Below are 23,877 nucleotides of genomic sequence, written 5' to 3' on the forward strand. Positions count from 1 at the left end.
CATATGGGCACACGTTTAAAATCCCACTTGACGCCCTCCGCCCCTCTAGGTCGGTCCTTTGCAGCGAGACAACCCTTGAAGTGCGCTCTCTCCATCACTACCAGTGAAGACAAGGGACTTTCTTTCTTTAGCAGAGTTAAGTAACAGTAGAGATACGTTTTTAGGGGTGGGTCGACTACAGGGCCATTTGCACGGCTGATTGCTCCTAACGTAAAAGGAAGCGTATTGCATTCTGTTATGAGTATCTATATATATTTATAAAATATATACGGATATTTCTCGTAGAGTATAATTAATAAGTAACATTTATAAAATATAAAAAACCATCGTAATGGTTACCTGTTCAGCTATTGGCTGCACCTACCGAAGCGAAGCTAGGAGGTCTGGAGTCACATTTCACGTGTAATTAAAAATTGCAAAATTATTTGTTTTTAATATGTTCCACCTTGTAAGGTTGTGTACATTTAAACTTCCATTCATTGAGTTGCTTAAGTGAATGAAAGATTTAATGAAAACGCTTTAAACCCAAGGTCTAACACCCTTGTGTAAATCTAAAATGCTAACTCATAGATTTTGACTCGTTAAAAACAGCTTTTGCTGCCTATTTTACCACACTCCTGCCTTTTCTACATGGTCAGCATATTCTTTCGCAAAAATTACCTATTACGCAATCTTTAACGTGTGCGTAAATAAATGAGTGCTAAAATGTGCGTAAACGTAAATGAGTGTTTCAGCCTTCATTTCGTACTTGGGGTCTTGTGATATTGGCATTCAGCTTTGAACAATTTGGTTCTATTGATCCCTCCCTTTTATGAAAATCGACGATGTACTACTTGAAATGACTATGAATATATAGGAGTGAAATTCTGCTGGTCATGAAATTGCAACGAACAAGACTCGTGAAGTTAGTTCAACTAAATCCACCTCTACCCTGAACAAAATGTTTAAATTAAGCAGTGAGAAGAAGGGAACTATCGAAAAAAGTATTGAAAAATGCATAGAATGGAAGCCCATGTAACGGCGATAGAGAGGAATGATTTTGAATGGAAAGCTTATCCATTATTTGGTAATTTTATTTAGACTTTCCAAGTTCTGTGGATTACAGTAGTAGTATTTAAAGGGCATAGCCGAATAAGAGGGTGAAAAGTCCCCCCTCCAGAATTTTTCTCGGACATGGAGCATAGGAATTGGGATCAAAAAGGACTAACCTCCCCACACTTCCAGCCCGATAGAGGCCCACCAGGGCCGGCTGGCTCGAAATTTCGATTTCCACTGTTTTTTAAATATCTCGTAATAGAAAGCATATATTTCAATGCAGTTTGCGCCACGTGATGGCTTTCTTCATGGAGCAGATGCACAATTTGTTTCACGACTTTTCAGTGGCTTAAGGAGAAATGGCGTCGAAGGAGTATTTTCATACCTTTCGGCTAATGTAATAAAAAAGGAACATTTAGGTGGTGGAACTACGCGAAAAACAATAAAATATGCGATTTTGGCCATTTTTTGCTGTTTTTCCATGACCTGTGCTCTCATATCACCCGTTTCATTCCTTCTTGCACATAATTAGTCCTCTCACTAACGCTCAAAGTCATGCCGATTGTAATTCCAACCACAAAACGATGCCGATATTCTGAAATCAATCTTGTAATCGGCACATCCAATGAAAACTCTCATGGAAAAAGGTGGCATTTTGATTCTAGATAAAAATTCTAAAAAAAGAGATGTCGTATCATACTTAGAAAATGATCTGAAGTTCAGTGTACTGATGCCAGCGTTGAAAGGCAAGCGAGCTCAATTGACAACTGAAGAATCGAATCAATCCAGATTCGTGACTAAATTAAGATGGGTTTTGGAGGCCGTCCATGGCATTATCAAGGAAAATATCATTTGCTAGATTACAGGCTGGATAATAAAACGTTGCCAAAAACAGGAGATTACTGAAGGATAACATCTTTTATTAATAGCAGATTTGGAAAACGGCTTGATTGCGGTATTGGTATCAGTTAAGAGGTTATAAATGCAATGAAAGTGACGAATGGAGCAGTTTGATTTCACTTCCTCGGAAGGTGAGCTCATCAACAAAGTGTTCCCCAATATGACTGATCACAACAGAAATCACAAATGGTTGATTGAGCGAGCAATTTTGACGGCATAGAACGAAGATGTGGATGACTCAAACTTGGTAAATCAGGATCATATAGTTGGCACTCTGCATGAATTCAAATCTTTTAATTGTGTGACAAACGAAGACGAAGTCACCAACTATCTATCTGAATATTTTAAGTCCCTGGACGTACCTGGCTTACACCAGCACGATTTACAGCTTAAGGTAGGCTATGTGTTCATGATATATTCCTGTGATCCCGAGGATTATCCTTTGACTTCTGACTGAATAAAGTCATTCGCAGTAGCCAATTAGTGATTCTCGATAGTAGGGGAGAGTAGGATAAAACAGGGTGATCTGATAAAACGGGGTATCGTGGTTTTTTATTCTGGTATGTGCTGACATCTTCCATTCAACACTCTACCTTCTTCGATAGATCCTCACAACCATTTTGACAGTACGAGCTATCCGCTGTGTGCACGTGTGAAATTTCTGCACTAAAAAATGCTTTTTCGTGTGGTGCGATGTAATTTTTGACTCTGAAGTGGGTGATTGTATCTGGAATACCTTCATTTGAAGATTTAAAAGTAATTTTTTTTGCAAATGAAGTATTGTTTTCTCCATGTAACAATGCATATTTCAATATGAATATTCCACTCCTTTTCTCTTGAGGTCGTCTGCTTCATAAAATGGCTTGGTTGGATAAAACAGGGTACTACTAAGCTGGACAAAACGGGGTAGTACCCCGTTTTATGCAACCGACTTTGAGTTTCAGTTTGAACGATTGACTTGAATTACAACTAGTTTAATACCACACTAAATTATCATAGTTATCATAATTGTTATCACTATTGTTTTAATTAGTAATACATTATATTATTAATGAGCTTGGACAAGGCTTGGTTGTGCCATAGATGCCGATATGGCTCCTTATAAAAGGAAGACAGAAAGACAGTGGAAACGAGACTTCTAGGGTGGGCTCGCAAGGATACACTCCTGGGGCAGGGCCTGTAAGCGCGAGCTTTTCACCTCTGCACCGCAGAAGGCAGAGGACAGGAAGGAGAAAGGAAGGAGGCGCCGCCGCGATCAGACAGAAAGACAGTGGAAACGAGACTCCAGGGCGTGATCGCAAGGTTACACTCCTGAGGCAGGGCCTGTAAGCGCTAGCTTTTCTCCTTTGCACCCAGAGAGGGAAGGACGGATAGGAACAAGGTAGGAGGCGCCACCGCGAAAGACAAGAATTCTGAGGGTTCAAGGTGAACCCTGCTAAGGGTACAACGCACCGGGGCCCGGAACCAAGCCCGAGGCTTATACGCCAGGACACCCAGGGAGGGGCTGGAGAGGAAGGAAAAAGGGAAAGAGGCGCCGTCGCGATCGGAGCCCGCCGACGCCTCCAGGGAAAGGAAAGGAATGGAAGGGAGGGAAATAGGGATAAAACACTCCAGCGCTATAGAAGCGAAGGAGGCCCTACCTAGCGAAACCAAGCATACCGCGAAAGACAGTCATGGCTACAAGAAAGCATGAAAAATGCCGTAGCATAGGTTCTGGACGGCGAAATTGGTTATTTAAAAGCTTCATAATCGTTCGCCGTCCCGCAGACTACTCTCGAGGCCAGGGTTAAATAAAGCCCGAACTGGGCTCTGGTTTCTGCAGAGAGAGGTGTCCTAGTGACAGCAGAGAGAGGTGTCCTAGTGACTGCAGAGACCTGTATGAGTGCTTCAGGGATTTATATGCCCACAATGTCTGTGTTCCCCCATCAGAGAGCTAAACCGGAACTGCTTGATAATGCTTCACCAGGGTCAACGGCAGAATATCTCCCTAGTGGATGGATGCAGAAGGATATATTCCTGAAATGGTTTGTGCATTTCATTGAATTTTCCAAACCAACAAAAGAAAAGCCAGTGCTTCTGCTTTTGGATGGACATGCAACACACACCAAAAGCATTAGGTTAATTGACATGGCTAGAGAAAATTACGTCCATCTATTATGCTTTCCACCACATTGCACACATCGAATGCAACCCTTAGATGTCGCATTCATGGCACCATTAAATAATTATTACCCTCAAGAGGCAAGGAAGTGGCTTCAGTCTCATCCTGGGCGTGTGATCACAATCAGTCAAGTTGCAGGGCTGTATGGAACAGCATTCATGAAAGCTGCCGGTAAGTCTCCAAAGCCTCATTTAGAGGGTAGGAAGAAGAAGACAAAGAAAACTGCTGAAGAACACTAGTCATCGGCATAACAGCAAGAGGAAGAAAATAGAAACACCTCTTGCATTCACAACAATGAACTTAATTCGAAGTCCAAATTGGAAGAAGCGTGGATAAAATGCTTTAATCGCAATGAATGGGCTCCTGAAGAGTGCGCTGGTATTGACGATGTACATGATAAACTAAATAAATGTGGATTTTGTGACTAGGGTATATATTGATCGCTTGAAAAACAATTATTTAGACATACTATGCCTACAAATATATCGTAAAACCTATTACCCCGTTTTATCAGACCGGTCTGATAAAATGGGGTACTTGACATATAACAAGAAAATATTAATTAGCTTTGTTTCAGCTGATTAAAATTTTATTTCATTGTCGTCAACTTCTAGCAGAAATATTAAGCATTTTTTCAACAAAAATTACCAGAGAATCATTGCCTAGTTTATGAGATATGGCAATTAATTTGTTAAGTACCCCGTTTTGTCCAACTTTCCCCTACCCGTCTGATTGAGGATTGTGATCCACTTTTCTTGCTCAGTGATTCATGGGGCCGATTGTGTAACTTGGCTACCTTTCGATCGTTACAGATGCGTTCACTCTCGATTGAGTTCCCGGTATTCGAACGTTAGCTGTAAGTGCGATTGTGTATGGACGATCGTCAACAAGCAATCGAAAGTTACGACGTTGTCATATTTACTTGGAATTGGGAATACGTTACGCGATTGTTTTCCTTGGACGCATGCGCAGTAAGACTGAGAGTGGCTGTGTTTATTTGTTTTGAAAAGTGAAACCAGCGAAACTAAGTTAACAATATTGGTTTCAGAGACAATTGGCCAATTAGGTTTATATTATCGAAAGAATTTATTTTGCGTGTTAAACAATCTCTTTAAATTCAATATGAAATACCTTCCTTTCCGTTGGAGCGTAGCTGATATTTGGGATAAGTAGTTTTTACTCAGATATCGCTGATTATTTTGAAATGCCGCGGTAAGTGTCCGTTACGTACCTTTTGCAATTCGCTAAATATTAAATTGTATAATTTGTAATTGACTTAATCCATTTAGAGGAAATATATGAACGGATATTCGATATTGATAGGCTCTAGTCTTCGCCTTTGAGTGTCTGCAAGGAGCAATGCCGCAGCATATTGAATATTTGCAAGAAATAAAAATTGACGAGTGTGAATTAGTACGACGTCTTAATAATAGTCGTTAGGTAAACAGTTAAAAAAACACGTAAATCATGAAATAAATAAGTACCTTAATATTCTCAATCAAAAACATTCTCATCATCACAAACCTTTCACTATTACTTGAAAGAAAAAGCAAATATGCATAGTCATCTTTGATATCTCCTCTCGTCTCAAACACCCGAATATCAGTTCGAAAATTTACCCTTTTTGAGGAAACCATATCGCATCGGAGACATTAATTGAAGTACGTAAAAACATAAAATTTCCAATTAATTTACGACGTCATGGAAAAGTTAAAATAAACTATTAGAGTACATAAATTAAATCATTTACTTGTCAATAACCGCCCGATGTTCCGAATTAAATTAAACCTCGTAGAGAAGATAATTTTGGCAAAGTATTATAGCACAGCTATAATTTAGCTAATATATTATAGTGGAACCACGTTTAAATCAAGCATACAAAAAGGACAATTTCATTTGAATTGCTCTTACGAATTGCACACGCATTGCATAGCGAAGCAATTGTAAACGTCCTCATCTTTGTATCGTAAAGTAATCTAACACGTACAAATTGTATTTATCAATGTAATTTCACTACTTATTCACGTTATTAAAAACATAACACAATGATGTATAAATTAAATAGAATGTTTAATTCACTTAATTCCACAAAAGATAATTTCATTTCAATTGCACACACATTACATAGCGAAGAAAATGTAAACTTGCTCATCTTTATATCATAGTGAACCAACACGCACAAATTGCAATTATTTATGTCAATTCACCACTAATTCACGTAATTATCAACATAACACTGCGATTTATAAATATAATTGATTCCATAATACACTTAATCCCAAATAAAAGACATACAACGTGACCATGAAAGGTAATAAACATTCTAATTCCATCCCAAACCTCACCTGCGAACGATTCGATAGCCTTATCGTCAAGTGATGTGTTGACGAAAAGATGATTCCGATCGAGAGCCGGAACACTTTCGAACGTAATGTTACACAATCGCTCCTTCAATTGCTTTCGAGTTGTTGATCTAAACTCCACGGTAACCGGATCTTTACGTTCGAACGTAATGTTACACAATCGGCCCCGTATTTTTCACTACTTATTCAATACGACGTCTTAATAATAGTCGTTAGGTAAACAGTTAAAAAAACACGTAAATCATGAAATAAATAAGTACCTTAATATTCTCAATCAAAAACATTCTCATCATCACAAACCTTTCACTATTACTTGAAAGAAAAAGCAAATATGCATAGTCATCTTTGATATCTCCTCTCGTCTCAAACACCCGAATATCAGTTCGAAAATTTACCCTTTTTGAGGAAACCATATCGCATCGGAGACATTAATTGAAGTACGTAAAAACATAAAATTTCCAATTAATTTACGACGTCATGGAAAAGTTAAAATAAACTATTAGAGTACATAAATTAAATCATTTACTTGTCAATAACCGCCCGATGTTCCGAATTAAATTAAACCTCGTAGAGAAGATAAGGGGGGTGTGCTCGAAATCTTGCGGAATAATTCCACCCAGTAACCAAGGGGTCACGTGGTACAATTCCGTCTGATTTCGACGGAATCGGAATTTTGGTGTGCTTGAACTTATCGGAATAATTCCACCCGGTATCCACGGGCGGAATTATTTCACCCGGGATAGACAGTCCGGAATGGGTATTCCGATTAGCAACAAGATAAATAAGATGGCGAACGCTATGCTTAATTTTGCGAGGCTTCGAAATTTTGATGAAGAAGATCTTTTGAATGAAGGGCGGCAAAGAAGATATAGGAGACGAGAAGATCCATTTTTGTTGAGCGATAATGAATTTAAAAGTTTATATCGCCTAACCAAAAATTTAGCGAGAAATTTAATTGAAGAACTTGAGGGATACTCGCCTCAAGTGCCACGAAAATCGGCCCTTACGATGTAAACAAAGGTAAGTTGGCTTTTTTACTCACTTTTTCATAATATCTGTGAGTAATTTTGTAAGATTTTAAGTGAAGATATATCAATGAGAGAGAGACACCCTTTTTAGCGCTGTGAGATAGCTTATACTGTTTGCAAAAGCTATCTGAATGGCTATATTAGATGGGAAAAACATATGACTAGAAGTTTGGCAATTTAAAGTTAAGTTAAAAGCTTCATAAGGCAAGTGTGGCGTATAGAAAGTGAACAGAAATGAAAATCTTCTTTTTTGAGTGCTTGAAAATGCCGCCAAAATAAAATTCTCACCGCGATACGCGCATATCAGTGAACCTTTTGTTTAGAAATGTTTGTCTAGTTGGTAAATACGGCCTGCTGCGTGAAGTGATATAGCTGAAGATGTACCTCTCTTTGAGAATGAAATTGAAGTAGAGCTGTGAAATCTAGAAACTTTCAATTAATTCACTGCAGCTGTGTATATGTGCAGATTTATTAATTCGGTTGCTGAATGAATTCGCATCTGGGGAAGTACTATTTTTGCAGTTATTTGCATATCATGATGTGCAAAATCTTGTGACTGACCCATTTATTTAATATGAATTCTATCAAACTTTTTACACACAAGCGATGTTATAAGAAATCTTTAATTTATCGAATGTCAATGGAAATTGATGAGTATTTCGTACATTTTCTGTGGATGGTATTCATTTCGAGTGTGTCCATAAATTCATTTTAGTGAACATGTATTTTACGCACGGAAAAATGAGGGAATGAGATTTATTTTAACTTCGCTTGACTATTTGACTGTAATTATAGAGTGATTAGTGGCGTGGTTTATTCCTTTCATTAAATCTGGAGAGTCATTTATTTTCAGGTGTTAGCAGCATTAAGATTTTTCGCAGGTGGACCATACCAGTCTAACATTGCAGAAGATTGTTTTACTTCAATGAACCGTAGTTCCGTCAGCAGAAGTATAGAGGAGGTGACGAATTTAATAAATGACCATCTTCTTCCCCGCTGGGTGACCTTTGACCTGTCACCAAACTCAATAGCTTCCTTAAGACAGAGGTATTTGTTAATGTGTATGATGATTCGGAAATTTTACTACTGAGATTGATAAGTATTTAAGGGTAGTTTGAACTACCAGATTTTAGGTCATCAATGTCGACTTAGTGATTTATACATTGTCTTTTGCTCAACTTATTAATTTTTTAATATTGTGTTTTCTTCAGATTCTTTGAGAAATATGGTTTCCCAGGCACTATTGGAGTAATTGATGGTACCCATATTGCCATTGTAGGTCCTCCTTCAAATCACCCTATTTACAGGGAAAGGGACTACTATAACTATAAAAGATACCACTCGGTGAATGTGCAGTTGGTAATTGCTTGCATAATATTACCTTGTGCATGTGCCAATAATATAAAAACCTATAATAGAAGCAAATAATATAAAAACCTATAATAGAAGCAAATAATATAAAGTAGTCATACTATTTATCTTGGAGGCTTACCATTTGATAAATTTGCTGAATTATTATAAATTATTATAAGGATTTGAAACTAAACTCCTGTGTGGTTTGGCAGTTTTACCATACTATATAGTGTGATTCACCTCCTAGGTGAAAAACTTCTAATTTTCGGCATTAAGTTAGTTTCCTTTAAGTAATTCAGAAGCATCTCGTAATTATTGCAAGCTTGTAATTAGAAATCTATTATAAAATTTACTGCACTATCAAATTCTTTCATGAGGTATGTGATGCAGACCTACGCATATTAAATATTAATTCCAAGTACCCGGGTGCCACCAATGATGCATATATATTTGGAAATTCTGCCTTGAGGCAGGCCATGGTGGATGTCCAGCAGAGGTCAAAGGTCTGGCTACTCGGTAATGGTTCCATAACCTAATATTTTTGACATAATATATTATTCTTATATAATTTTACTATCGAGAATGATAAATATTTAAGGGTAGTTTGAACTAGCAGATTTGAGGTCATCAATGTCGACTTAGTGATGTTTACATTGTCTTTTGCTCAACGCATTAGTTTTTTAATATTGTGTTTTCTTCAGATTCTTTGAGAAATATGGTTTCCCAGGCACTATTGGAGTAATTGATGGTACCCATATTGCCATTGTAGGTCCTCCTTCAAATCACCCTTTTAAATGGTCTAATTAATCTAACTAATGGTCTTTCGCTATTTATCACTTGATAAATTGTGCCATCAATAACATTACTAAGAACTTCATTCACCATGCTGAGGTACAATCATATTGTAGATGCTTGTGTATTATTATCATTGAGAAATCAGTATATTTGTGCATATAATATCATTTATGTCCTTGTCACACATCCAATTCAAAATATCACCATGTTGCAGGCTTAATTTATGTCAGATTTGAGAATAGGTAAAGTTGAGAATAGGCCAGCATGAGTTTTTGCTGGTATTAATGCACAGTCAGACATAATTAATTCTGCCTACATGTGTTAGAACAGCAGCAAGTGTGCTAATTAAACTGCTTCAATTTCTATAAGTAGCTCTGCAATCCTTCAAAATATGTTTGCAAGTGATGTCTCATCATGTTAATTGAATATATTGAGCTCCTATTTACATTTATAACACCTTTTGTAGGGAATGCATTGACAGAATATACTTTTTTACTTTAACTACCATTGTAGATGATAAGATTTCTGCAGCTTGATATTCTACAATTTAAAGGATGATTAATTTATAAATATGATAGTTTGAGTTTCTTTGAGAAATATTCATATTTTTCAGATATAAGAGCGTAAAATCTAGTAACCACATACTTCATTTATTCAGGTGATAGTGGATATAGGCTTGAGCCTTGGCTACTTACGCCTGTCTTAGGGATGGTGATGCCAAATTCCCCTGAGGATAGATACAACAGAGCCCTGAGGAGAGCTAGAAATACTGTTGAACGATGCATTGGACTTCTTAAAAGTCGTTGGAGGTGCTTATTGAAACACCGTGTTCTTCACTACATGCCCAACAAGGCAAGTAGAATTATAAATGCATGCGCTGTCCTGCACAATATGTGTTTGGATAGAAATGTGCAACTTGAGGAAGAAGTAGAAGAAGAAATAGAAGTTGAAGAAGGTCCTCAACCAAATATTGAAGGTGATCAACGTGAAGGGAGGGTGGTTAGGAATAGAGTCATTGCCACTCATTTTTCCTAATTATTTAAGGTTAATGATGACATGAATTATTTAATTTTGAGTTTTGTATGGTTTAAATATTGTTATAGTTTTTCATTTTGTTAAGATTTCTCCTTGTTTATGACTGGAGTTCCTCAGTTTGTTTTCCTGGCTGTCACATACGTTTTATAGTTGATTTTTACGGCTTCCACTTTTCCTGAGGACATTCTTTCCTTAGCTTGATAGCCTTGTAGGTAGTGCTTGGGTACTATCTGACATTCTTAAAGAAAAATTCTCATAGTGTGAGGTGGCTCCCTGACAGAGTTAAACAAATTTTAAATGACTTATGGTGGGAGCCGTTAGAGCCTCCTAGGGTACACGCTAGTCTTACGTTGCTGGAGCAATTAAGATTAATTATCTTTCATATTGATATGCTGAGAATACTAGCATAGAAGTAAGGAAACAATTCATCAGATGTTACATATGGAGCATGTTTCTCTATGGAAGCGAGGCTTGGATGTTGACAGCAGCAGAGAAGTCAAGATTGGAAGCATTCGAAATGTGGTGCTACCGAAGAATGATGAAGATAAAATGGATTGACCGAGTAAGCAATGAGGAAGTGCTAAGAAGAGTAGGAGAAAAGAGGAGTATCCTTAAAACCCTAAGGAAAAGACGGGACAACTTAGTTGGCCACATTGTGAGACATGATGGCCTCATGAAAACAGTCGTAGAAGGACAGGTGGAAGGGAAGAAAGGAAAGGGACGGCCACAAATGACTTACATGGGACAAGTTATAAAGGATGTAAAAGAGAAAAATTACGTCGCTATGAAAAGGCTAGCAGATAGGAGAGGGGAGTGGAGAGCTGCGTCAAACCAATCTTAGGATTGTTGACTGATGATGATGATCATATTGATATGAAAGACATCATATGATAACCACATTATATGTCTGGCTCCAACAGAATCGATAAATTAAGTAAGATATCTTGCCAAACGGATAGGTATTGGAATTCGTTTTCCCCCAAAAAATAAAGGACTTTAATAAACGCTAGGTAGAAACTCGTATACCCCTTAACCCCTTATTTCTTCTTTTTTATTTTGTACTCCATTTTCTTTTTGTGGTGGTTGGTGTCCTAACACACTCCTACTTATGCTTGTGGGGTAGTTTGTAGATGTAAGTGTCTGCATGTGGCAGAAACTATATAATTATGCTTGGCAAATTGATTCAAGGTCATGAAGAACTCATATGACTAAGCTGAAGCTACCTCCCCTCCAAGTCATTCCAACTGCCATTTATTTTAGCACATAGTGAGTAATTTATTGTCATGGCAGATAATGTTTTATAATGATTCTAATAATACTTTAGGGCCTTGTAAGTGTAAAGGTTTAGTCCTAGTCTCATAACCAAGTGTAGCTACCTGCACTCGGAAAGCCTCATATGTTAGAAAACTTCTTAACAGGTGACTCTAATGAGACAGCATTCATTCCACATTAAGTTGACAATAAAATGAATTGGACTTGCTCTGACATCAGAACCAACCCTGGGCTATAAAAAGCTGTTTCATTGAAAACTGAGATAATTTTGTTTGCAAAATAGAATGAATTTGGATGTTACTCATTCACAGATACTTATGAACTTAACAGCCAATGAAATATCATTCAAAGGTGTTTTATGTCTGCTAGTATCTAGATTCATAGTCAGAAATTTTTTGCCAAAACCTTCTTTTGGCATACTTTTTTGTACTTAGTTGGCTCATTCTATCAAAAATGTGACATGGTGATCAGAAGGCAAGACCATTATAAAAATGAAGCATGTTGGTTTTATAGAATATTGAAGTTTTTGGGGCAAGTCGTTTCCTTGATTTATTGATGATTCCTCATGAGTTGGCTTGTGCAGAGCAATAATTAAGTTGGTGGAAATTGTAATGGCATGTATTGCTAAACTTACCTCTTAAGTTGCCTTATCAACTAAAATTAAAAATGGAAATCTTATGCCATTGCAAATGTGTATAAAACATGGATGAAGTTTTTCAGTTTTTCAGGATGAAGTTTTTTGAAGTTTCAGAATTTTGAATAAACAGTTCTAAAAAATGTTTGTTTATTATTTCACAAAAAATTACTAGTTATTGGTATGTATTTGATGTGTTATAGAATTTATGGCATTAATTCAGCAGCATAAAAGGGTATTTAAATGCATTAGTTATTGGCGGTCCCTATATCTCTTAATGAATTAATCTGAAAGAATATTAGCACCAAATAACTTTTAAGTCTGCAGCCATTGCTAAACTTTTATATTTCCTGTTGAGTGGACTGAATAACCACCTTAAAAATAAATACTTTATTTCATTTTAAATAAAGACTGTTTAATTGACTATTTAAAAGAATTGATAAAATATGTTTCTCTTATGTTCTATTATTTTTCTGGAGGCATTTCCGGATTAAAATTAATTCATTGAGTTTTCTTTTCTTAATTTTCAATTTTTCCTTCTCTATCTTCATCATCTCCTTCCTCATAGCCTCCTTTGCCTCCAGGTTTCTTTCCAATATCATTATTTTTTTTCCTTTAATTTTAGCACCTGTTGCTGCATTTCCAAAAATGACTCATCCCTTTCTTTTACTCTCATTTCTTGTGAAGTTTGTCCAGTTTCTGCACAAAAGAAAAACTTTTTCAAAATCTTGCAAGGTATTTCTATCAACTGGTGTTTAAAATCAAATTACTTTATGATATGAACCCATTCATGACTTAAATTTTTTTATGCACATACTTTAATAAGTAACGCTATGCGATTCAGTTGACTAAAGTAAGTAAGTTGATTCAGTAAGAAAGTTTTTACCTACTTATCATGTTAATGGCGGTGTATTTGCATTAGGTAATTAGCTCAGTACTTACTTTTTCTAGTGGATGTGTGGGATATGGTACCTCTATTGACATTTTGGGTATCAGAGGTCATCTGTTGGCCGGTTGGGTTTACAGTTGTGGGAGCTGGCTGTAAAATTGGTTGCAGAGAGGGTATGGAACAAGCCTTGTTTTCTATGACAGAGGAGGATGGCATAGTGTGTGCATGAAAGTTGGTGGTAGAGGTGCATGGTATTGGCTGCAAGTTTGGGATAGAGGCAGAAATGCGAAATTCAGACTCAAAAGAGGATTGCATGAGAGAGGAAGGGGGTGTTGGCTGTGAGTGCGAATGGCTGGCAGATGTGGGTGGCAATGGGTGTTTTCTATGTTGGGTAAAGGAAGTGGATGGCAATGGTTGTAAGTAAGGTTCTGCAATAGTATTGGATGATCCTGGATTGTTGGGCATTTGCACATTCGTTTGGGAGTCTGTGGTTATTGACACCTGCATTGGAGTTTCCTGTGACTTAATGAAATTAAGGTAAATTATTGATGTTACATTTTTTAAAAAATTTTAATGAGCAATAATTATTGATTCACCATCATTTTTACCTCATAAGCTCCTATTATGGGTGATTCCTGAATATCACTGTGGCCGCTAATGGCATTATGTCCAATTAGGGCTATTACTCTTTTATGGAAAGAATTCGGCTCTGGTTCCTTGGGGCTCCCTATCCCAGACTTCCTACCCTCTTTCATATAGGCAGCTGCCTTTGCTTTAGTAAATGTTTTTATATCCGACCAGCTCTGTGAACATTATGAAATGGTTATAAAGATTTTTCCATGCTGAAAACACTGTTTTTCTTTCCATTTATATCCTTGTCATATTACATATATCTAATCTACAGCTTAACACAATACTTCTCAATAATTTACCAATGAATTTTAAGTACCAACAATCTATTCACATTCCCGAAATTAGAAATGTTATGTATATAGTATTTCCTTACTTTCCTCCAACCTTTCCAATTTTTTTTTGGTCCATTACATGCATTTAGCTTTTCGGTTATGTCCATCCACATAGCTTTGGAGTCTTCCGCGGTGAATTTAATGTTCAGTCTATTCTTTGCTATAGCATCATTTCCTACAATCATATTAAATATTAGGGGAAAATTTAACATTTTTTTCTTATTTACAATCGCTGATAGGTGTACCTTCCACAAATTCTAGGAGTATTCTCTTCTGCTCCGTAGTCAATTTCATGATTTTTGTAAGTATTTCACCTACACATAGGAAGATGATATTAGTTGAAATTTTATCAATAAAATGTGTAAGCTATTGAAAGATCTACATCCGAGGCGAAGGAGAGAGAAGCTTACCAGTAAATCTGAAGAACAGTTTGAATCAAATGTTACCATGCACTTATTTAATCAAATTTATTTCATTATTATGCACAATTTATTTAATGATACATAATATTTAGAAGTATTTTATGCCTCCACACGCAATAAATCTTTGACGTATTTAGTGGCGAGCATTCCTTTAACCAGGTACGCTAAATCAATTGATGTCCACGCTATCATGATCTTAAGATACTGTCAATCGGAAGCGATTAATGAACAAAATAACTCGCAACTATTAATCTATCTTAAGGTTAATCTTCACCAGGAGACTCTTATAACCAGACAATATTCCTGAAACCTTCCTTATATCTACTACTATATAAACTCACCAACTGATACTTAAAACGAGGAATTAGAAAGTTACAGTATCACATTTCTCCAAACTTTTATGGAAAGCTAGTCGCATGTCATAAATTTCTCGCAACGTAGTGTAATCATTGAGCAAAGAACTGTAGTCACTTCATAGTTATTTGATTAATATTCAAAACATACTGGACAATGCAATTACAGGCAATCGACTTGCCAGAATTGTACTTAAATGATGGCTAAAAACATGCCACAGTATTTTGAAGAAAGGTTTTCTCTATGGCAAACTAGTTTATTTATACGAATGAAGCTTAAATTCACACCAACCTCGCACTTCCCCTTCGTAAAAACTTACTTCTTCAACACCTGCGACTCTCACCAAGTACAAATGCCAATAATAATATCCGTGACAAATGCAACTGAATTTGTTTACACTAGTTATTTAAGGCAGTTAGAAAAATAAGACGTGATGAATGCGCATTATGTGCAGTGTTGCCATATCCATTCAACGGAATCTCATTTCATCGCGAAGGCTCATTTCGTCGCCGGAATAAAAATTTTCAAGCACACCAAATTCCGGTCGCGTTGCTAACCTGTCGGAATCAACAGTGCGGAATGAAGACCGAGCGGAATTATTCCGCAAGATTTCGAGCACACCCCCCCAGGGGGGTTGTGTTTGAATCGCTCGTAATTATTCCGAGCACGTAACCAAGGAGTCACGTGGTACAATTACGAGCGATTCGGAATTTTGGTGTGTTTGAATCACTCGTAAAAATTTCACTCGTAAAAACCCTTCGTAATTATCTGACACGGTAGCTATCGGTCGAGATGATTACGAAGGATTGACTACGATGGATACTAAGTAAACAACATGGCAGACTTCATGATGCTAATGTACGCACATGAAAATTTTGAAGATGATGAGTTAATTGCGGAGAGGACTCGACGAAAATTCCGGAAAAGAAAAGATGCTTTCGAATTGAGCGAGAAGGAATTCATAAGCATTTATCGCCTAAGTAAAGAGAGGACCAAAAAACTGGTCGAGGAATTGGAGCCTTACATCGCCGAGCCTTCACGGTCATCGGCTATAAGCACTGTGACCAAAGTAAGTATGCATTGTAACTGTATCTATAAAAGTATTCATTATTTTCATTCATTGACAGTTTACACTGATTTTTGCTTGTGATCCAACATTACATAACATCTTAAGCGCAAAGATTTCTTTCTTTCGTACATTAGTTCTACCTTCGCAGTCTTTATAAATTTAGAACACTTCGCTGCTCACTAAATTGGAGTGCGAAAGTTGAAGAAACAACAAAAAATATTGTGTTTCATAAAGATAAGAAGAATGAGGAACTTTTAAAAGCGAGATTTTGTCATCATAACAATGATTTTAAATTGGTGTATTTAAATTTGCCCCCAAAACAGATACTGTCGTACGCAATGCGTATAGAGGCGTATGCGATGTAAATACGTTCACTCATTGTTTTCTCTAGTTCAATCCCGCAGTGAATGAATTGGCGTGGATATGTGGATGTAAATCATTCGTTTAAAAGTGTTTCTACTGTGGTTTTATCTTTCCGTTACCATATTTCGTTCTTTAAGGATAAGTTCATTTAATACTTTCAAGTTTGACTTTGATCTTTCATATTATATCAATAGTTTGTTAATAATATCCTCGACAATTAGTTTCTTTAGACGGGAATTTCATTACTATAGTTTTACTGTGTTATTAATTCCTAGTACACTGGTATCTAGTATTATATTGTGTTATATAGGTTTCATTGCACATTAAATTATATCTAACTTAGAATATCCTAGTAGATAAGCGTGAAAATACATTGAGGAGATTTTTCATACGCTCATGTAACGCTTGTGTGTCGATAAATGCTCAGATTTGCCTTAATCGCTACTCGTAAATACTAACTCAAATTTCATCACAGGTTTTGGCTACTCTTAGATTTTATGGTGGAGGACCATACCTCTCAAATATAGCAGAGGATGTTTACACGAACATGGAGAGAAGCTGTGTGTGCCGGTGTGTGGAAGAGGTCACAAATGCCTTGAATACCAATCTTATTCAACGTTGGGTATCCATTAGGCCGGCCCTTATTTTTCATAATTGCGAAAAGTTATGTTTTCCTGGTCTCAAAATGATCCAAATGGTATTTATATTCACGTATTAAAATTTGGTTACTTAAAAATAACGGCAACCCGTGCCCCAAGGGCCCTAAGTACTAAGGACCCTCAATTGAGTTTTTTGGGCCCTAAAAAGCGCTACTTCTATGTAAAACGTAAAAGTAAAGCCCTTATGGGCCGATTTTCTGTTTGTTTTAACCTATCTCTAAGCGTTTAGGAGATATTGTCCGTCGTAATGCAATCCCCCCCCTAGGGCGCCACTCCGCACCGCGGCACCGCTGAGGTATGTCCCGCACCACTTACTAGAGACTTCCCCTCAACCCCCTCCCCTCCCTCGGCAAAGACTTTGCTCCTGATGACAAGATTTACATGCTAGTGGTACAGTATTGAATTGGTTGTTCCTCTTGTGTCATGATTAATGTTGTTAAAGCCTATAATGTCAATTTTAACCCTTCAATGCCGTCCTATGTACTGGGTACCGACCCCTTAAACGTTGATTTTTGCCGCCATACGGCCGTGAACTATTCCAGCAGGCTTTGTTTCAAAGTGCTTTTTATGTACAAAATATTATAAGCATGTGTTACAAATGTGTCTATGAATTATAAAGGAATGAAGGGAATGAGCAGGGCTTTCAGGGGTCCAACAGTAAATAGAAATATTCAAGGAAGAAGAAACGAGGCAGTCAGTTCACGGATGTAGATCACTGTGGATAGATAGAGATAGTTCTTGTGTATAGTGTGCAAAGGATAGGAAGTGCTAAGTTTTTTAGGATGTAAGGAGAAAAGTGGTGAAATAAATACTTTATCATGAACGTGACGTTCAATTTAAGAATAGACCAACAAGGAAAGGCATGTAATCAAGACTAAATCCAGGCATTGAACTGGTTGGAAAAGAAAGTGAAGAAATACTCGGCTTAAATTTACCGACAGTGAGAGAAGTACTGTGTGTTTTCTCTATCAATCTTTCGTAACAAAACTTGATGATTTGCTTGACATTGCAAGGAGCGGTACCATTGCATTTTTGACGCGCGAGGAGGAAAGTGCAGTTAATCTCTCGGATAAATGTGCTTGGGCTGAAGAAATAAAGTTCTTACGAAAATAAAGAGGAGAACGAAATGCAGTTATTGGTTGAATAGATGTCAATACATTCAAGAAGAAATGAAAAGATGTGGTTCTCCGCTCCTTTTGTTTGCATTAGCTCCCACCAGTGACCCACAGTTCCTACAAAGACTTGTTAATTACGAAGGTGTTAACCTGGACATAGCGAAAGCAGCACAAAAGAGGTTTTCAAACCACTTGTGGTACATGAGTGAGGAGTTGGTATGCCTGTCATTCTTTGACGGATCCATTTCTAGGTGTGAAAAAAACGTGATACGCCGTATGTGGTCTTGTGTAGGAAAATATGATCCACCGAAGAAGGCAGTCTATAAACGTAAATACATGACTAAGGTATCTATACCAAATTTTGTCACCTCTAATTCGAGAAAGCTATTTAATGTATTGTAAATATGTATTGCATTCTTTGATGTGAACATGCGAGAATGTGATGAACTTACAAGAACGATTTGCAAATTATTCGGGGTCATTAAGTGGGAAATGATTGTGCAGCGAGAGGAGTGAAACTAATTCAAGATTTTTAGGCAGTCACGTTGAAGGAAGAGAGCTTTCAAAATATTACTAACAATAAGTGTGACTTTTCATCGCAATACAACCCTTACGTGCGGAAAGGCACTTTAATTGCCAAATATGGGATGTCAGTGAAAAATTATAAATACAATGAAATTCAATTTTATTTTGGTTAATGTACCGAAATTCATGGACAGAGCGAAAATAAATTGATCTCTTGGATTGGAAGTATTGTTATGGCAATTAAATTCTTTCTAAAGTAAGCACATTTCTTCAGAGGCTAGATCTTGACATCAGGAGCAAAGTCTTTGCCGAGGGAGGGGAGGGGGTTGAGGGGAAGTCTCTAGTAAGTGGTGCGGGACATACCTCAGCGGTGCCGCGGTGCGGGGTTGCGCCCTAGGGGGGGGATTGCATTACGACGGACAATATCTCCTAAACGCTTAGAGATAGGTTAAAACAAACAGAAAATAGGCCCATGAGGGCTTTACTTTTACGTTTTACATAGAAGTAGCGCTTTTTCGGGCCCAAAAAACTCAATTGAGGGTCCTTAGTACTTAGGGCCCTTGGGGCACGGGTTGCCGTTATTTTCAAGTAACCAAATTTTAATACGTGAATATAAATACCATTTGGATCATTTTGAGACCAGGAAAACATAACTTTTCGCAATTATGAAAAATAAGGGCCGGCCTAGTATCCATGGACCTTAGTCCACATGCTATGTCACGGCGCAGACAGAGGTATAAACTAACTTGATTTAAAAATCTATGTACATCCGCGAATAGTGGATGTAGTACACTGAATACTATCATTCTTAGTCTAGTATGTATATCCTAAATGGTTGGTTTTCACAGGTTCTATGAGATGTATGGTTTTCCTGGAACAATAGGGGTGATAGATGGGACGCACATTGCCATAGTGGCACCTCCTAAAAATCATGCAGTTTTTATAGAAAGGGATTATTTCAATTATAAGAGGTACCATTCGATCAATGTGCAAGTGGTGAGTGATTGTGATGCCATAATATTTTATTCTGAAGCAGTTAGTGTCAATTACCTTTTAGAAATTTACTTTAAAGTCCATTATCTGTTGAATTAATATTACCTGCTGTGGTATTTTGGTGGTCACAAGTTGCTTAAAGAGCTTCTGACATTGACATGCCTAACTGGTCTTCCTGCATAGAAAGTAATCATAAATATATTCAAAATATTTTAGTGTTTACTTGTGTATAGTAAATTTTATATTTATAAATATATGAGTAATTGATATTTAGGGTAATCCTCCTTAGTTAACAATTGATGTAAGTTTTACTTAAACTGCAAATTATCTGTGTTTTTAGAGAATATGCATGATATCCCATGATTATGTAAAGTGTGAATGTAATGCTGCCACAAATTTTAAGTGTGTGACTTTTTAAATTCAAATCTTTAAGTGAAATTTAAGTGGGTTATTAACAGATAGACAAATCACCACTCCCTTTAGCCTGAGTGACCAGTATTAACCTAATTTCTGGTATTATTTATTTAGGTTTGTGACGCTGATTTAAAAATTTTGAATATTAATGCACGTTACCCTGGATGTACAAATGATGCGTTTATATATGCACAATCAGAATTAAGAAGGAATTTAAGGACTCTGCACGAAAGATCAAATTTCTGGCTTATTGGTAATATTTTATGATGAATGCTGTATATATATGTATCAACATAATTCTTAAATCCTTGTCATTATTATTGCCTAGCCATTGAAATCCTTAATATTTGAAACCCTTATTTAAACTAATGAATGGTCAAATATCTATTATTTTTATACTTATTTAATAGAGGTTGTATTTGATATTTCATAGTAAACCTTTATTTTGTCAGGGGATAGTGGATATCCACTTGAGCCGTGTCTCTTAACACCTGTGGCTGGTAATGTCCCACAGAATTCGCTAGAAGGAAGGTATAACAGAATATTTGTAAGAGCTAGGAGCACTGTGGAGAGGTGCATAGGGCTAATGAAGAGCAGGTGGAGGTGTCTCCTAAAACACCGTGTCCTCTATTTTTCTCCAAATAAGGCTGGAAAAATTGTGAATGCTTGTGCAGCACTTCACAATATGTGCATTGAAGACAACGTAGTATATGAAGATATAGTGCCTGATGAAGAGTTAGAATTAGAAGATCCCAATATACTAATAGATCCCCAAATCCCTTTAAATAATGCTAGGCATGGGAGACAAGTTAGGGATAGAGTTATTTTAACACATTTCAGTTAAATTTTGTTTTTTATTGTTCCTGATCAATTTCTTAATATAAATGTTGCAATTTGTTCTGTTCTTTTGTTTGCATCCTTGTTTTTTCAGATTAACTTCATGGGAGTGTTCCTGAATCAAATTTGGGTGAGACCTCTGTACACCCCCTACTAATACTTAAGATTTAAAATACTAATCCAAATGATATGGTTTAGGGGTATTTTGGTTGATAAAGAATTCCCATTGGAAATACTCTGGTTAAATCCAGGTATTTATGGTTCTGAGAGGGATCAGGTTGATGTGGTGGCTAGAGTGCTGTCTTTCCACCGAGTTGGTACGGGTTCAAATCCTGGCTGTGGCAGAGATTATTTCAGAGACTGCCTGATCCCAGCCTGAATGCCTTGAGGAGGACACTACAAGTGAAGCACTGTCTGTTGGATGGGAAATTAAGCCTTGGTCCATTTGGTGCCTTTCGTTAAGAGCAGGTTAATATCGACGCCAGGTTTCACTCCACCCATACCTCCCTGCCCTTACCTTGTGACGCAAATAACCTTAGCTGTTCATCATCTTGCCCTAGATATCATAATTCTAGGAATACCAACAATTTAAATTATTACTTCTTAGTTCTACTTGAAGGTTTACCATTACCTCAAATGTGCTTTGAAAGATTTTTTTGTTCTCTTCACCCTGAGCCTCCTAAGGCTTAGCTATTGTACAATGAGCAGGCATGAAAATAAGTCTTTTAAGTGTTGTGCATGTTCTTTCTTGCTTTACCTCAGCTAATACCATTTGTTCTTCTTTTTCTATAATATATGGTTTCCCTTGGTGTGACCATAATGGTATGCAACTCATAATTAGTTGTTCATGTTAAGAGATTACTTTCTGCCAATGGTAATTGAATTACTCATTAATTTGGTGATTGCATGCATGATTTGTCTTCTATTAAAGTGATTAACGATGATCATTGGTTTTTCCTTCCATAATAGTTGTTAATACTAAAAATTCAATAGTAATTCATAATTACATTCACAATGTAATGTTTCTATAATATGATGCGTTTTCTCAACTTCACATTTATGAGATGAATGCAAACGCCTTACAACACATTACTTCAGTTGCAGTGTATCAAAGATTTCATGTGTGAATATGAGCACTTTACTTTGAAAATAAAGACAATTTAATGCCAAGACGAGTGTGTTTATTATTTTTTATGTAACTTCTACCTTGTATAATATAAATTTAATGTTCAGCTATGATAGTGACAAACCTGATCCCTGAAACAGATGCACTTACATGGAAGCATATGTGAGTAGGTACTCTTAAGATTACCTAAAATGGATTAATGCAGCATTGAATTTATGTAAACATCTTTTAGAAAACAATATGACTCATTCGTTGAGCAAATAGGATTCAGTAAGAGGTATATACTTTTTTAATAACAGTTAATTTTTGTTTTCATTGCTTTATTTAATTAAAAGAAATCAGAATTGGGCTTGAAGTATGCAACCAATTTGAGCAATATTATTGCATAAATATTTCCCAATATATATCAAGTACTCAGGTCTAGTGGAACAAAATTTCGATACTTTGGACCTTATTTCACTGCATAATATTCCACAGAAAGATTTATTCATTCAAACGTAGGGGTTCGACCCAGTGCAGTATAAACCGCCCTAGGTTGTAAGAAATAAAACTTTCTTTGTAATATTTCTTAGTGGAGTAAGGTCCACATTATTGATTCACTGAATTTAATATTATTGTCATTCAGGATGTTAATGCCTCATAATTAATTTCCAATACAATAATTTAGAGTTTGATCAGCTTTTGAACGCAATTATTGATAAGAACCACCTTTCCAACTATTCTTTTATTATTTTCTCTAAATACATTCTAATCATCTTTAATTCTTCTACTTTCATCTTCTTCACCTCTAAAACCTTCTCCCTCCATTCCTTCTCCTCTTCTAATTTTCTTTTCAGTAATGCCAATTTTTCTTTTTTTAATTGAAGCATTTCATCCTGAGCTTTAAAAAAATGGGCATCTCTCTCACTTCTCTTTTCTTCCAGTATTAGTTTCGGTCCTAGGCACAATTAAAGGTTATTAGAATGTGTGTGGGGCATAGAAAAATAATTAGTGTGAAGTTATGGAAAGTGAAATTAGTACAACAATAGAGAGACTGAATAACTGAGAGATACTGAATAACTTGAAATTCAAAACAATAAGCTAGAAAGTTCATAGAGCACTAAATTGGATGGTTAGAGCTATATTCACTTTTGGTTTATTAATTTCACAAATCTGAAGAGGAAGTGACTATACAAGTTAGGCCAAATGGCTAGACCTACTTTGTAGTCTCACGCATAGGCTATGTAGCCATTTCCTCTTGGGGTACTATATGACTTACTTTTCAGAGTGGTCGGTCTAGTCCGTTTAGTTACAACTTTTGTGGATGGCATAGCAGATTCTCTTGAAGGGGAAGTGAATGAGGTTGAGGGAAAATGAGAAGTAGTGAGAGTCTGAATTAATGTGGAAGGGGGATTTGAAGTGGGAATAACAGTCTTAGCAGATGTGGAAGGAGATTTTGAAGTTGATGGGGTCTGGTCAAAGCAGTAATGATCAAATGAGTCAACAGAATTACAACTTGTTTCAACTTCATGGATATCAGATGGTGGATTCTGTTGCTGAAATAAAAGATTATTACAATGATGCTACTTGG

The 23,877-nt window shown here is 36.6% G+C and overlaps 1 protein-coding gene and 1 long non-coding RNA gene across 5 annotated transcripts; one reads left to right on the forward strand and one right to left on the reverse strand.

Annotated features, from left to right (window-relative positions):
- Nucleotides 1-12,380: 12,380 nt before the first annotated feature.
- Nucleotides 12,381-15,876, reverse strand: LOC124168254 (uncharacterized protein PB18E9.04c-like). 4 transcript variants are annotated; one of them, XM_046546392.1, is made up of 6 exons: nucleotides 15,526-15,876; nucleotides 14,676-14,744; nucleotides 14,472-14,605; nucleotides 14,074-14,268; nucleotides 13,519-13,987; nucleotides 12,381-13,275 (listed from the first exon to the last, which is right to left on the reverse strand). In XM_046546392.1, exons 2-6 carry the CDS (start codon nucleotides 14,722-14,724, stop codon nucleotides 13,178-13,180), a joined length of 945 nt encoding a protein of 314 aa, XP_046402348.1. In that variant the 5' UTR covers nucleotides 14,725-14,744; nucleotides 15,526-15,876; the 3' UTR covers nucleotides 12,381-13,177. The 4 variants fall into 4 exon arrangements, with proteins under 4 accessions (XP_046402348.1, XP_046402347.1, XP_046402349.1 ...); XM_046546391.1 differs by having other exon boundaries at nucleotides 15,498-15,876; XM_046546393.1 differs by having other exon boundaries at nucleotides 13,519-13,981; nucleotides 15,498-15,874.
- Nucleotides 15,877-19,624: 3,748 nt separating this feature from the next.
- On the forward strand, nucleotides 19,625-22,349 carry LOC124167916. The gene is made up of 2 exons (XR_006866792.1): nucleotides 19,625-19,671; nucleotides 19,786-22,349. It is a non-coding gene; the product is annotated as an uncharacterized LOC124167916 (long non-coding RNA).
- Nucleotides 22,350-23,877: the final 1,528 nt, after the last annotated feature.

Source organism: Ischnura elegans, chromosome 11, assembly GCF_921293095.1.
Source record: "Ischnura elegans chromosome 11, ioIscEleg1.1, whole genome shotgun sequence".
Taxonomy (NCBI): domain Eukaryota; kingdom Metazoa; phylum Arthropoda; class Insecta; order Odonata; family Coenagrionidae; genus Ischnura; species Ischnura elegans.

What these genes read in the sequence shown, in the direction of transcription:
- LOC124168254 (XM_046546392.1), bottom strand. Translation starts at nt 14,724, where the DNA reads ATGAAATTGACTACGGAGCAGAAGAGAATACTCCTAGAATTTGTGGAA. An exon ending in ACTCCTAGAATTTGTGGAAG is followed by an intron (nt 14,606 to 14,675) that starts GTACACCTATCA and finishes ATATGATTGTAG; the next exon opens with GAAATGATGCTATAGCAAAG. An exon ending in CCATAATAGGAGCTTATGAG is followed by an intron (nt 13,988 to 14,073) that starts GTAAAAATGATG and finishes AATTTCATTAAG; the next exon opens with TCACAGGAAACTCCAATGCA.